General features: G+C 33.0%; 1 protein-coding gene across 1 annotated transcript; it reads right to left on the minus strand.

Annotated features, from left to right (window-relative positions):
* Positions 1-7,265: 7,265 nt before the first annotated feature.
* Positions 7,266-8,201, minus strand: LOC107287590 (olfactory receptor 12D1-like). Its single transcript, XM_029284167.1, has one exon. The coding sequence runs from the start codon at positions 8,169-8,171 to the stop codon at positions 7,266-7,268; it is 906 nt and encodes a 301-aa protein (XP_029140000.1). The 5' UTR covers positions 8,172-8,201.
* Between the last annotated feature and the right edge of the window lie 8,689 nt (positions 8,202-16,890).

The raw sequence follows: 16,890 nt of genomic DNA on the forward strand, positions 1-16,890 counted from the left end.
TTCTGTATGAATGAAAAAACAATAACACATGAATGTTGGAAAATAGTTCCATAGCAGAATGAGACACTTTAAAGAAAAATGGATGTGCTGTGATGGGTATAAACATTGAAACTCTTTCCCTTACCTTAATTATGATTAATAATAAATATTAATCATTCTATAAGAATACTAGTATATTATAGTATTCATATACTATTATAAACAGAATACTCTCATTAGACAGAATTGAAATCATAGCTAAGGAAGATAGCTATGATATATAAGCAGGATGAATGCTTGTAATGTTCCATATGTTATTTTAATTTTAATTTTAATTTTAATTTTAATTTTAATTTTAATTTTAATTTTAATTTTAATTATAATTTTAATTATTTTAATTTTAATTTATTTTAAGTTTAAGTTTAAGTTTTAATTATTATTTTAATTTTAATTTTAATAATTTTAATTTTAATTATTGATCATCGCACAGTCAGCCAGATGTTCAGACTGGTTGTTATTATTATTATTATTATTATTATTATTGTTGTTGTTGTTGTTGTTGTTATTATTATTACTATTACTACTACTACTACTACTACTACTATTATTATTATTATTATTATTATTATTATTATTATTATTATTATTATTATTATTATATTGTCTTCAAATAATTTCTGGCAAGTGCCTGGATTAATCTCTACTGTTTTCTTGGTAAGATTTCAGAAGTGGAAACCTCCCGTTACTACTTATGCTGCTGCATTCTGAACCAGCTGCAACTTCCATATTGTCTTCAACTCAAGAGGCCCAATGTACAATGTGTTACAATAATTCAGTCATAAAGCTAAGGCAGGACTAGAATTCACAATCTCCTGGTTTCTAATCTAATCTAATATTTTAATACTACACCAAATGGCTCTCTACAAATAATTATCTACTTTAATCCTGCTCATTTGAAACACATCAGTGCAACCATAATAATTTCATTAAATGTTTATAAAATGTCCATCATTTTCTGTATTTTTTTCAATAAAATCTTTACATCTTCTTTTCTTATTAAAATTTAGAGAGAAGAAGAGAAAGACAGATACAGAAAGATGTGTTAGCAGATAAATGTCTTTTGAGTTTTTAGTATAGAACCAAAAGAGAGTTTTCGGTCCAATGTCCCCTGGCTGTTTCTTCTCGTTGTACTCAGCCACAGTGGGTTTAAATATGTGAAATAATAATAAAAAGGTCCATTCCAGATGACATATTGATCATAACTTCCCTGTGCAATTTTCAAACCACAGCTCTTAGTATGCTCTTCAAACGTGCAGCAGAAGGAATTGAAAATGTTCCCTACAATTTACCTATGTTAAATATGATTTCCAGCATTTATTTTTAACCTTAAAACTATGTCAGAGTTTTGATTTATTAAACCTCTCTTATTTCTCTCTCTCACACACATATCCCCAAAAGTGGACAACTGATGTGTCTGTAGTGGAAGCTACAGAACATCCTCTAATCAACATTTTTCTATTGACCTTAAGTGGTGGCATTCAGAGTGATGTGTCTCCTGATTTTTGCCTTCTTCTTGCACTGGCTAAGATCTTCTCTGCCTAAATGGATGAGATATAATGGTAATAACCCATGCCCAGCATCTCAAGCAAGCTTAGTAAGGAAGCTACATTTGTTGAGCTTTCAACACTGTATCTTGGTTTACAGTTTTATATATTAATCTATGATTATGGGTGCATGTTGACATTTTTGTCTCATTTTATCCAGGGAATGATCCCATAGTTAAAGAAAACACCTGTTTTCCAAATCATTCCTCTAGCACAGGAGTGTCAAACTGCCAGCCCGCAGGCTGGATGCGTCATAGGAAAACCGTACCCACCCCGTTGCCGGCAATGGAAAAAAAAGTTGTGATATATCATGACACATCACATGACATTGCAAGTTTGACACCCCTGCTCTAGCAGTATAAACACATTTTTAATGCAAATAGCTGCTCAGGAAAAGTTTTTAACAAAGTGGAATTCCATGTTATAATCCACTAACCTCTGTGAACTAATCTGCAGTTTAAGATCTAAATAAGGTTACTGAACAGTTGAAAGATTTATTCTTTACTATGGGCTCTTCTCTTAGGGGGAGCCTGGAACCCCCACACAGTGTGTCCCCAGGTGGCGGATTGGAGGGCCCTACCTATTATACTGTAATGGTGGGTTGGAGGGAATCAAATACCTCCCGTGGACCAACAGGCCTGGTGAGTGGCAGCTGGCTCCCCAGTATCGACTGAACGCAGAGACCATATTGGTTGGAACGGATTCAGAAGAACAGCACACTGTGTGGTGGCAGCCACTTGAACAGCATGTGCACAGCGTGTGCACATCCTCATCTAAGATAATTTCCCCCTCTTTGTCAACTAAGTTGTTGGTTTTCTTTTTGTAGAGGCCTGCTGCTTCTTTCACTTTTTTGTGTAAACGAGGTCCAGGCAGAAGAAGAACATTGTGGCTTCAAAATCTAAGGGACTGGTTTGGACAAAACTCAGCAGCCCTTTTTCGTATGGCTGCTGATAAAAACAGGATCGCCAACATGATCGCCAATGTCCGATAATGGATATGGCAGCAGCAGCAGCAGCAGCAGCAGCAGCAGCAGCAGCAGCAGCAGCAGCAGCAGCAGCAGCAGCAGCAGAAGAAGAAGAAGAAGAAGAAGAAGAAGAAGAAGAAGAAGAAGAAGAAGAAGAAGAAGAAGAAGAAGAAGAAGAAGAAGAAGAAGAAGAAGAATGGGCTCTTGGTAAAGAGCACATCAGAAAGTGGTGGACTTCATCAGTTCACATTCTTTCTACTGTATATTCACAAGCTTATGCTTATCATATCTGTTTTTCTGATTCTCCACCATAAAACTTGCAGTTTTATGCAAGTTTATGAAGTGAAATTACACACACACATACACATATCCATACATATATTTCCGAACACCCTCAGTTACTTGTAGTCTACAAAACCTAAACTGAGGTTTCTACTTTTACATTGTTTTCTTCCTCTAAATGGCAATACAAGCTTTTAGCTTACGATTCCTTTCTTTGTACAATATGAGATAAAAGAAAAAACATAAATGAACATGTGAATCATATGAAATAAAATGTGTAAACCTTCACAATGAGAAAAAAAATCAAGGAGTTGTAAGCAGCCTTAAGTAAGAAATGATTTGCTCCTAAAGTTCATACCTGGATAGATTGCATTTTTTGTTCATTCATACAATCAATGCATTCAGGCAATCACAATGAGACATTGTTGTTTCTATTCTATTGCTGAAGTTAAAAGAAATTGTATTGTCTCTGTTCTGTTTAAAAGCACCATATTATCAGTACTGCTGACACTTTAAAACATAAGATATATTAGGAGAAAGAATCTTGGAATATTTTCTAATTCAGGAGTCATGAGAGAGTTTCTTTACTTAGAAAACAAATGGCTAATTGGCTCTCTGGAGAAATGATTGTATTTATCTTGTTTACTTTTTGACTATAATTTAACTTCTGACTTGAAATCTTATTTCTTCATTTCATTAGACATTTTGGATATCAATCAGAGTAAGTGTATTTTTTAAAAAGGAAATAATTCTTATATAATTATAATTGTTCAAAACACATTCAGATATAACCCAGGAACAATCTGGAATTAGGATAAGTATCCATAATACTCAGTTTTCATAACTAAAATTATTATTTCTTGTTATTTTTCCCCTAATATCAGCAACAACAAGTTATTACTGTGCCACTGTTAACACGATCTTATAGATTCAGAGGATGTGGATATAAACTTAAGTGAAGATGTATAGGACTTACTTCTTATTAAAGTCCAGGAGTGCATCCTAGCTATGGAATCTTGTAGATACACAGTAAGGTTGTACCAAAAAAGGAGAATATTTGTAATTCAGGGTTGAAATGAGGGGTCTTGGGTGTTCTCTGACCTTGGTTGTTTTTTTTTGTTTTTGTTTTGCAAAGGTTTCATTCTCCAAACTAGGTAACATCATCAATGCACTGATGATGTTACCTAGTTTGGGTAATGAAACTTCTGCAAGAAAACAACCAAGCTCAGAGAGCACCAAAGACTCCACAATAAGATTGTCGTATGAAAATAGATCTCAGAATTCACTTTTGAATGTCTGTCGTCAGATACTTCTGCAGAGCACACTTGTAATTAGGAATGAATCTGTCCCTTGTGGAAAGAAGCTCTATTAAATTGATAAATTCAATCCTCGCCAAGATGGCTGTTACTGATCTGGAAGTCCAGAGAAATATTTCATAAAATTTCATAACTTTTTCTGATTTCTAGGACATGGTGTGCTAGGACATGCTGATGGTTGTGAGGCAATACTCTGAAATAAAAATGCCATGCATTATCTATTTCAGAACAATATGGTATATATATAGTATATTCAGAGAAAGAAATGGAGAAAGGGAGAAAAGGAGGAGACAGAAAAGGAGGAGACAGAAAAATAACATAAATTTTATCAACATTATATTTAGGGAGTAGTAAAGTCTTTCTAAAATCCTTAGTTGGCCTTTCCTTTCCCCTTTACTTCCATTTAAGTATTTAAAATTGAAACACTATAGGTTTATATGTAAAGAAGTTTGCACTGGGAAAGAGAAAGCACATTTTTCTGGAAGAAGGAGAAAAAGAAGTTCTATTCATGCAAAAACATTGTCATATAGATATATGCATATAGATATAACTTTACATTCCAGTTCCCTGAACAATATCAACTAATATAAATGATTTCTTTAAAAATAAAATAATGTACCATTGTTATCTAATACTGGATAAATTGTCAAAAATGAATAAAGGTATTTCAAATATATTTTGGAAATGTAAATGTAAAAAAGGAACTTTTTACCATTTATGATGAACCTGTGACAAAGCAAAGAAATATTTGAGTAGGATTCATATCTTAAAACAGGTGAGTCTTAAAGCAAATATGAAGATAAAACCAGATACTTTATTTTAGGCTTAATGGACAAATATATACATATATTTAAAAAAAAATGATATATATACTGACAGTAGCAAGAATGTTTTATGCATAAAAAATGGAAAAATACCTTAATTCCCTCAATGGATGATTAGCTGCAAAAGCTGATGGAGTTAGCAGACATGGCTAAATTGTCTGCTTTAATTAGAGAAAAGAATACAACTAACTTTTTTTCTACTTGGAAACAACTTCAGGACTTTGTTCTTGAGGTGGAAAAAAAATGAAACGTTGATTTTGAGTTTTGCTGATTAGATATGTTTGTTGTTACAGAAATGGTTAGTATATATGGAATCTCTGGTGCAGGATTCTGACCATAAGGCTCTGTTCATCATCTTCAGGATCCTTCTGTCTTTTCCTCCTATAGTCTTGTAATCAACTTAAAAAAACAAAATGAATGAATGAATCAATCAATCAAACAATCAATCAATCAATCAATCAATCAATCAAAGAAGCAAATAAAAAAATAGATTGTGTGTAATGAGTGACACTTTTATTTAGAATAGTTTTCTTCTCTTCTCTTTCTTTATATAGACTATAAAACCTGACTACCAGATTCAGAGGCATTGGAACTTGGTACCCTTATTTAACTTCACCCCGAATCCAATCCACTGTGTCTTTTTAATGGCAAGGGAGAGAGAAAGGGGAAGGTTAAAAGTAATTTAGTGAAATCAGAATAGTAAAGTTTGTATCAAGAGTACAAAGTGTTAGCTGAGACAGAAGTATCAAAAGGTTCAAGGTAACAAATAATAAGGACAAATCCACCAGCTTCACTGTGGTACTGCAACCACCCAGATGTCTTTCAACATGTGAATCCTAAATCCTAAAGGAATCCAAAATCCTGAAAAAGTGACACCAAATTCAACTGTAGAGATGGACTGTCAATTAAGGAGGGAAAAATATTTTTTTCAAGGACTTCTTAAAGAAACAGAAGGAGTGATAAGCCAATAAATAGGAAATAGCAAGGGACCAAGAGATTTCCTCAACAATGGATGAAAGAAGGTATGCTTATGGGAACCTGGAAAACTACTAGGTGGACAAATTTCAAGTGGAAGGGAAATACAATATAAAGTAGGGAAAATGGGAAAAAGATAAGAGGATAAGAAGAAAGGAAGAAATAATCCCTGCCATTGCTTCTTACTGATTCTATGTAATCTGAATTCAACAAGAAGACTCAGAAAGGAAAGGAATAGCTTAGTGTTATATGGAAAGCCTTATTTGACTTCAACATTTTACCTAAAATTTCACCTATGACTTTTTGAAAATAGTTCGTCTTGAATGCATAGAACTACATAGATCAGGAGAGAATATTTGTGAAAGAAAAATGAGATTATGAAAATAGAAAAACCCAAAAATCTTTATTTAATCTTTTCCACATAATATAAATGCATAGGCAATCTTTTGCTTTTGTAATTCCAAGTGATGAAACTTCCTTGTTTATATCTGATGAAAAAAGTCCCAACGATTGCCTAGGAAGATGATATGGGAACATTCCTTCAAAACAATGGGTTAAATTTCCAAAATGTTTTAATATCCCCCAAATTAATCTCTTTCTTTATGTATCATCAAATAAACCGGGATTCATAACTGCTTGCATGAAGTTTAAGAGTTCAAAAGTTCAACCCACAGCAATATGTAGATATATAATAACTGCAATGAGTACTACAATTGTCATCAGATGAAAGAATGCTTTAAAAATTACCCTCCCCAGTATTCAACAAACACATCAGCATTAAATATATATCAGATATTTGTATCAATTTTATTAATTTATTTGTTTGGTCCTTTTTGGTGCTTTAGTCATAGGACAATAATCAGTTTACAACAATATTTTTAAACAATACTACTAAAATCAAGTGAATAATCTAAGTATCAAACAATGTCAAACATCTGCTAAAAATATTGTAATAAAATCCATCTTATGTGAAATACCAAATGACATTGTCACAGTAATAAAAACTGTGGCCTGAAGAGCTACAATATGGAATCCACAAAGTTTGAACTTCTGGGGTGAAGGATGGGGGTGGGGAGAGCAAAGCATGAAAACCCTATTATGCTTATGTTTCTATCAAGTGTTGTGGCACAAATACATAACTGCAGTATTGGCATGATGACATAATTATATGTTTCTTAATTTTGAACTTGTAGCAGTTTTCATGGATTTGTTGGCCATAAAGCCTAATATGGACTATAGAAATCTAGAAAAAAAAATTGTCCTATTACATTAAAATAAAATATATCCTCCCATAATTTCTTCAACAATAAAGATAATTTCTTCAATTCATATGTAATATCTGAATGTTTGACACTGTTTTTTTAATAACAGCTCTTACTTCTTTGTTCCTTAGAGTATAAATCAGAGGATTCATGACTGGAGTGACAATAGTGTACATAAGAGTTACCATTATTTCCTGCTGCAGTGATTGTCCAGAAGAGGGAGGAACATAAGTCAAAATGGCCCCTGCATAGAAAAGAGTCACAACTGTGAGATGTGATGCACATGTAGAAAAGGCTTTTGTTCTACTTTCCTTGGTTTTAACTTTTAAAAAGAGAAAGGAGATGATGTAGACATATGACAGAAATGTCAGGATGAAAGGGAGCAAAACAATCAAACCAGTGATGATATTGAGAAGGCTGAGATTCAGTGTGATACTACAGCATGCCAGCTTCAAGAGGGGCTTAATATCACAGAAGAAATGTTGTACAGTGTTAGGGCCACAGAAATGTATCTGGGAAGTCATAACTGTATGCATTAGAGCATGTAAGAATCCAGTGGTCCAGGTAGTTATCACTCCTCTAATGCAGGCTGTCTTATTCATGATAGTGGTGTAACGGAGTGGATTGCATATTGCTACATAGCGGTCATATGCCATGACACCCAGCAATAAAGCTTCGCTGCTGCCTAGGAAGTGGAAAAAATGGAGCTGAGTAAGACATCCAATAAAAGAGATCCTCCAATATCCCACAAGAAAGCCAGTCAACATCTTGGGTACAGTGACTGTAGAGTAACAAATATCTAGGCAAGAGAGGTTTACAAGAAAGAAGTACATAGGTGTATGAAGACGTGGTTCACTCAGTGTTATGACTAAAATGATGGTATTTCCTAAGAGGCTGGAAAAATAGAGTAGCAAAAAAAGAAAGAAGAAAAAGGTCTGAAGTTCAGGGATGTTAGTCAGGCCCATAAGGATGAATTCATTCACATTTGTCTTGTTTTCCAACACTGAAAAATATAAAAAGAAATGTTGCCACTACTACTACTCTATTATTACTGATAATTCTAAACAATATTTGATAATTCTATATTCACAGAAAGTAAGGATGGATGGATGGATGGAGGGAGGGAGGGAGGGAGGGAGGGAGGGGGGATGGAACGAATGTGAGTTAAGACTAGAACATCTAAAAAAGAGACTGAATTTCTAGAGTTCTATACATTTCTGGAGAAATTTTAAATACTGTTTGGTTTGTTAAAAAGCTTCTTGTGAGAAGCATGTCAGAAATGGAAAAATAGTTTAATTCAGGACAAATGTTTTCACTTTGATTTCTCACTGCAAGAACAAAATTATATGTGAGCCCATACACAAGTGTGTATTTATGTTTATGTGTTTGTATGTGGTTTTGTGTGTATGAGAGAGAGGTGGACGAACAGGAAAGAAAGAAACAGAAATCAGAGGAACTGAGTTGTTAGTGATTGAGCAGAAAAGCCATTTTGGAGTGATAGTGAACAGCTCAGTCAAGCCAGTTTGCCACTACTACTTAAAAGATAAGTTCCATTCTTGAAATTACTAGAAAGGAAACTCACAATATTGTGATGCTTTTACAAAATCTGTAGTGATACTATATTTGGAATGTTGCAGATAGTTCTTATCACAATACCCTAAATAGGATAGTAAAGATAAGAAAAGTTACAAAAAGAACAATCAAAACCTTTAAAGGAATATATAAAATATAAAAAATTATTCTGCCTACATTTTTTCTCTTATCAAAGATTTAGTTACAAGTATATTCTGCATATTTCATCAAGCACATTTTGCATTCCAATTCTTTATTTTTCCCTTTCAACAATTTTTACCGTTTTCAATATGTATAGATAATCTTTTTTTGATGACAGATATGAGGGCATTAAACTTAATATAATCACATTATATTCTAAGTATAAAAATGCTCAGAAACCCACTACTTGTTTTGAACTAATTGAAAAATAACAAATGGAAAGACTGTTGTATTCATGACTGAAGAAAAGCCTGGTTACCATACTAGTTAGGAAAAGTTATTAACACTTTTATGCTTTCATACTTGCATTTATACAGTTCTCTCCGAATTCTTGCCAATCTTCTAGGTGACACTTTAAAGGAACCAAGATATTCTCCTTTATTTATCTTAATCCCTCTGCATAGAGTCATTTCAAAGGGGAAAATAAAAAAGACGTTAATTGCTCTCCTTGGAATAATACATGTGTTCAATGCAGTGCTAAAAAACAAAAATCAGCCCATGTCCATCTAGAATGGGAATAGGAATATGATGCGGGGTTTTCTTCCAGTGCCCAAATAAAAATAAGCCATAAATGTTTTGAAAAATGTCCCTTAGAAATAATATTATTAAGACACTTATGTTATTGCTGCCCCTTTCTTCTTGTGAGTTAAGTTTCTTTCTCTTCTACAGTAATTGATTGGGAAATGGGATCATCCCTAAATTCTCTGTTAAATGTCTTTGCTTATTGGTGTGAGCAGCAGGTGTCTTTACAATTTCTGTTATTTTATGTGGCAGACTCTCAATTTATGTTACAAAGATCTCCTTTTAATAGGTAAACTTGTTTTTGAAGTTAAAATTTTGAAGATCAAGATCATTGAGCTGTGAACAGGCATTGCTTAATTATGAAGTCAGTTCAGTGGTGGGATTCAGCCGGTTCGCACAACTTCGGCAGAACCGGTAGCTAATTTTTTGTTGCCCAGGCCCAGAATGGACTTCCAGATGCGGCATCCACACAGAGAACTGGTTGTTCACGTATTTGAATCACACCAGTGATTCAGTTGTATGCTCCTTTTTCCAATTCATATCATTCCCCATGCAAGATGCAGTTGTATGCTCCTTTTTCCAATTCATATCATTTCCCTATGCACAATTCCCCATCTTGCATAAACAACACACTTGCTGAACAAATAGATGTGGGAGGCATTTTCTATCAGAAAAAAATATAAGCTGTTGACTTTCATTTTCTGCTGTAAATCCCATTCCAAAGAGTTATAAAGAGTTATATGTGTCATGCCCATCTAGAGAGTAAGTAGGATCAGAGTTATTTACTGAAGTTTTCTGTTTATTTTACATTTATCCATTTTCTGCTGCTTCAAAATGCTACTACATTTTCCCCATTTTTGAGTCCTGTTTAATATTTTTTTAAGTTGCAACTGTAGCAGATAGATGACCTCCCACACATTACAGTGCATAGAAAGTAAATTAAAAGTATATCAAAATAAAACTAGCAAGACAAAAGAACATCCAACATCCAACATCCATTTTGAGGCCACTTGCAATTATTAAGACTACTGGAGAAGGGCCTAATGCTAATGCTGGGAAAGATTGAGGTCAACAGAAGAAGGGGACGACAGAGAATGAGGTGGCTGGATGGAGTCACTGAAGCAGTAGGCATGAGCTTAAATGGACTCCAGAAGAGGGTAGAGGACAGGAAGGCCTGGAGGAACATTGTCCATAGGGTCGCAATGGTTCGGACACGACTTCACAATTAACAACAACAACTGCACAAAAGCATCTATCTGCTACAGTTGCAGATATTTTAGAAGATTAGACCTGAGAGACTGTATAATGAGAGAGACTCTTCTGTACATACTGAGATTGGTGGATTCCTTGAGGTTATTCAACGTGGCCTCAAGATAGTGATGGATGAGCAGTCTGAATCTATGTTCCATTTTATGTTCTTTTAGCTTGTAGTGCAGTCGTGTCAAACTCGCAACATCACGTGACATTGCACGACACATTGGGACTGTTTTGCCATTGCCAGCAGTGGGGTGGGCGCAGCTTCCACATGACACGTAAGGCCCGCGGGCCGGCAGTTTAACACCCCTGTTGTAGTGCCAGATGGATTTACCCTCTCTGTTTTCCTGATAGAAAGTAATGAAAACTCTCTCTGCTCCCATGAATTTAGTACATCTGGGACACTAATTTTGGATTAGCATTTGGATCACTACAATTATGGAAACCACGGTAATTTATTTTAATGTTTGCTATGTCCCTGTGGATTAACAAACATTGCTCGCAAATGAGAATTGTTAAATGATCTGGATTCACTACAGTAAACAGCTTTTGCCTATAACCTATGAGATTCATAATTAGGACTGCAGCAATAGAACTGAAGCATGTTATAAGTCTGATAAGATTTATAGAGACACAGACCAATTTGCCTACAATGACAATTACATTAAATATTGCTCCTACTGAATAATGCTACCACTAAAAAAAATGTGATGTGTGAAAGCCAAAGTGCTGCCAAACATCTGTACAACAATAATATCATTATTTTCAGGTTAAATCGCTGGAGCAATCAAAAATTTTGAAATTAACTATAACTGTCTAATATATGTTGCTTGTTCACATAATGAATTAGTTTCTCTTTCTATTAGTACTGTTACCATCTGAAACTATGTCCATATACTCAAGACCAGATAAAATCATTATGTTTTTCCCTGAATATTATTTGATCGGTGATTATATTTTTGGTGGGATTTTTTCTATGTGTTCTGCTTTTTCTAATGATGTAGCTTTTGAAAAACACCCCTTGTTCTTTTATGTTCATGGCTGGAGGTAAGGCTTAATATCATTGTTTTTCCTTTTATAAAATATGAAAGTTTTCTCTTCCTGCAAATCATTTTTTAAAAAATGCAATCTGTCACAAATACAAAAGTCTCTATTCACAATCATTTTCATAAGCCTGACATTTTCCAAACAATACTTTACAGTGAACATTGTAGAATTAGATGATTGTATATCACCCAGATTAGTCTAAAATATACCTTCAGCATAAAGGATGAGGAGGTTTTTGGATTTAGATTAAACCTGACATCTCTAGACAATTTAGCACAGAATTTATATGATAGCAGAATTTAGTCTTCAAAATAACTCTCAAATGGACTCTCATTTTAAAGCTTTAAAGATCTTGGCTTTATGTTGCAAGATTAATTTCTAAAATTAGTTAGAGTGAATTGAAAAAGATGTAGCTTATTTACTGAGAGTTTTCTCTACGGAATCCATGCACCATTCTGAATTCAGAACCCCAAAACACCAGTCCTTACATTTTCAGAGCCCTGACATAATTCAGTGATAACAAGTATATTTATGTTATGCCTGCTCAAAATGATTTCTGACAATGAAAGACCTAGAGATCTATGATGTGGATTGCTTCATTTTTCACAAAATTAGAACAAAACTGTACACAAATATACATATATACACTTAGATTCAGAACAAAATTTCCACAATAGAAGGGGATGTTTTTAAAAATATATTTTTTGTAAAACTTATATGGAAGCTTTGAGACTCATAATGCTATTAAAGTTTATTGTATTCTAGCAGGACTACCCAATTCTGTAATAGGTTTGTTCTCTATGCCATCCATCTGGTAATCTCATAAGATTTGTTTTTCTCACTATGCACATGTATACATAACCCGAACTAGACTGTTGTTTCTCTGAGTCATATAATATGTGTGGGTATATGCATAATTCTGTATTTATTTATTTATTTATTTATTTATTTATTTATTTTTGTGTTATTTATGTAATGTATATCGGAGGTGGTGACCTTTTGAGAGCTGAATGCAATGAAATTTCATTTTAATGTATGCTAATTAGTGTACATTCAAAGTGACAATAAAGTTTCTATTCTATTCTATTCTATTCTATTCTATTCTATTCTATTCTATTCTATTCTATTCTATCGCATTAAATCTTTTGTGTCTTTCTCCTTTTTTACTGATTTTTTTCTTTGCTACTGATTTTCATAATGGTTTGGCAAGTACTCATTATTTTTCAGAGCCTACAAGATTTTTAGTAAACCCATTAGATAACAAACTGTTGTCTTTTTATTACATTTCTTAGCCGTTTTCCAACATTTGTGAAATAAATAATGAAGACATTTTCATATATTTGAGTGAAACCAAATCAAATATATACTGATTATCACTGAAAAATTGTATCACTTAGGGATAAAAAAATAGAAATATTGTTATTTCTAAATTTCTTATTAATAAAAATACTACTTTTGACAATATTTAAGATCTCAATTCAATTTTTAGAATTCAGCCAAAGAATTACCAACATATTTTGGATGCTGTGTTTGCTGTTCATGAAATCAACTAGAATCCTATTCTTCTTTCAAACATAACTCTGGGTTTCAACATAGTTGACAATGGTTGACAACCATTGCATGAGAATTCTAATTTATTTTAAAAGATTGCATATTTCCTAAGAAGCTGGCCAAATAGAGTAGCAAGAAGAAAAAGCATTTTAAGTTAAGTCTAACTTCCATGAATTGGAATGCATAGCTTGAGAATTAAGCAGGAGAAGATTCGCTCTGGTAATGATAAGTCTAGCAACATCTAGTAATGGTCCTGTGATAATTGGGACATCTTTAAGATAATATTTTCCATTGAGCCAATAGTTTCCTGTTGAGCTACTGAGTCCTTCAACTAGTAAGACAATATCTGTTTAGAACATATAATGTATTGCCCTATCTAGTCTTTATACATCAAATGCCAAATAATATAATTCTGTTAATTCTAATATCATGGATTAGTCAGTAGACAATCTGCCAGATATCACTAGTTAAAGCTTCTGAAAACTCTTAAATTATACAAATCTCATGTATGCTATATTACAATAGTTACTCGGTAGTGCCATCTGGATTTACTCTGTAATAAATCTTTCTAATTTTTCTGATAAAAAGTTATGAAGACTTTCCCCTTCCCTCACAAAGTTGATACCCCTGGACAATCTGGTATTTGGATGCCTACAATTATTGAAATCACAGTGATTTACTTTAATGTTTGCTATGTCCCTTTAGATTAACAAACATTATTTGCAAATGACATTGGTTGAATTATGTGGATTCGCTACAGTAATTATTTAGCTTTTGCATATAACTTAAAAGATTTAAAATTACAATTGCAGCAATAGAACTGTTAGATGGATTTATAGAAATGCAAACCATTTTGCACGGGATGATAATTAAACATTACTTCTACTGAAAACTCTATTGCTAAAATATAATGCATGAAAGCCAAAGTACTGTAAAATATCGGTACACTAATACCTTTATATTGCCTTGTTAAATCTCTTAAGCAGTAAAAAAATTGGATATTAACTATATATATTGTTAAAATAGATTGCTTGTTCACATAATGAATATGCTTCTCTTTCTGTTGGTACTGTTACCATCTGATATTACTTCTAGGAATCTAACAATTAGTTATGATGCAGACAAACACCTGCCTGAATATTACTTGAAGGGGGACTATATTTTTGGTGGGATTTTTTCTATTCATACTGCTTTTTATGGTGAGGGGACTTTTGAAAAGCCTCCTTTGTTCTTTAATGTGATTAGAAAGAGGTAAGGGTTATTATCATTGCTTTTCCTTTTGTAAAATTTGAAAGTTTTCCTATAAGCAAGCAATTTTAAATAGTTACAAAGTTATAATAATTTTCATATGCATGGCATTTTTTGAAACCGTATTTTCCAGTGATAAGTTATACAATTAGTTGACCGTATGTCTGTCAGATTGATCTAAAATATAATTTCAGCATAAAGAATAAACACATCTTTTGATTCATACTAAACTGAACAACCTTCAGGCCACCGAGCACAAAGCTATTATTGTAGAAGAGTTAGTCTTCAAATTCTCAAATAGACTCTTATTGTAAAGCTTTCAGGATCTTGGATTTAGCTCACAAGATTAATAATTAGAATTAGAATAATGTTATTCTAATAATGATCAAAACAAAGCAACAGAGATACAGTGAGAGTATTTATCCACACAATTTTCTGAGTATACTACATGCATCATTGTGATCTTAGATATTTAATCTCAAACCACCAATCCTTACATTTCTAGACCCTGGCATAACTCAGTTATAATGAATACATAGATGTTGTGTCTTCCCAAAATGATTTCCAACAATGCAAGGTTTAAAAGACTATGATGTGGAATTCTTCATTTCTCATAAAGTCAGAATAATAGCAAATATATAATTACCAAATGATAACTCGATGTTACTTAAGGTTCAATTTCAGTAAAAAGATTGAATAGACATTCAGACTCAAGACAAAATTTCTGCAATAGAATAAGAACATGATTCTTGAAGGTGTTGTTAGTGATTCTTACACTGAAACATTGAGGGGCATAACACAATTGGAGTTTAACGGTATTACACTGTGTCTTTTCACCTTTCCACACTGATTTTTTTCTCTCTGCTACTTATTTTTATAATGAATTCACAAGCAATCATTACTTTCCAAGGCCTTTCTGCTTTAATAAAAAATCCTTTAGAAAAGAAGCTGTTGTCCTTTTATTTCATTTCTTAGATGTTTCCCAACAGTTGTGAAATAAATAATTAAGGTATTTGCTTACATCTGAATCCAGATCAAATATAAACTGATTATTATTAAGGAATTCTACCACTAAGTAATATAAAATAGCAATATTGTCATCTGTCAGTTTTTATTAATAAAAATGTCACTTTCCAGATCATAAGATCATAATGTGATTCCACTTTCAGAATACAACCAAAGAATTATCAGCATGTCTTGGCTGCTGTATTTGCTGTTCATGAGATCAACAAGGATCCTATCTTTCTATCAAACATCACTCTGGGTTTCTGCATAGTTGACAACTATTACATGGGAATTATGACTTATTTGTATACATTGCAGCTGCTTATTACACAAGAAAAAGGAAAGTATAATTATAGATGTGATGCACAACTCTTGGCCATTGTTGGGGGACTTGGCTCTGAAAATTCTATCCAAATTTCAAATATTGTAGGCATCTACAAGATACCACAGGTATGAATATTCTGAAAGTTAAGTTGTGGCACCTTCCATGGATATTCAGCTGACAGCTAATACTACATGAAATTCTAATTAGATTAGTATTTGGGGTGTGTATATCTTTGGTACTCTCTCAATTTGGTAGAAATTTTACTTGTAGACATTTAATTACCCAATTAGGTAACTTCATCAGTGCTAGTAGATTAAGCAGTACTTTCTTCTCACACATTCTCTTCTCTGATCCTTATATTGCTATAAATCTCACAAAGATATAAACAACAGATGCAAAATATATAAATTTATTTTGCCAATGTTAAAAGTGATCATTAACCAAGATGTTATAGATTAATGTCTTGACTGATTTTAATAATGTCCATAATGTTATCCATGAACAATTAAATGGATTTTTATTTTTATTGTGACAACATATTTCACAATGTATCATATAAATATAGAAACAATGTTGATAAAATGCTAATCATTTTATTCTACAAATGCTTGTATTTAATAATTTAATTTAACACTTTTATTTTATAATTTTATTTTATTTTATTTTAATTACATTTTATAGTGAAGAAAATACTTAGAACTTTCACTATGACTCCTTAGGTTTCTCATGTGTTTTCCTCTAGATCAGTTATGGTTCTTTTGTGTTGTGTTCTTTGTATTCCCCCCCCCTTAATCCCCTATGCATATCCTGATCACCCATTAAGGGTGATTGCCCTTTACCATTGATCGCCCATTAAGGGTGATTGCCCTTCACCATTGATCGCCCATTAAGGGTGATTGCCCTTCTCCATCTGCATACAGTTTCATGCCCGTTGCTGGTTGGCTAACTAGCAACAGGGT

Source organism: Protobothrops mucrosquamatus, unplaced genomic scaffold, assembly GCF_001527695.2.
Source record: "Protobothrops mucrosquamatus isolate PMUCROS unplaced genomic scaffold, P.Mucros_1.0 scaffold400, whole genome shotgun sequence".
In the NCBI taxonomy this organism is placed as follows: Eukaryota; Metazoa; Chordata; class Lepidosauria; order Squamata; family Viperidae; genus Protobothrops; species Protobothrops mucrosquamatus.

Bases quoted from the DNA above. Each gene is read 5' to 3' on its own strand.
- LOC107287590 (XM_029284167.1), bottom strand. From the start codon at position 8,171: ATGGGCCTGACTAACATCCCTGAACTTCAGACCTTTTTCTTCTTTCTT.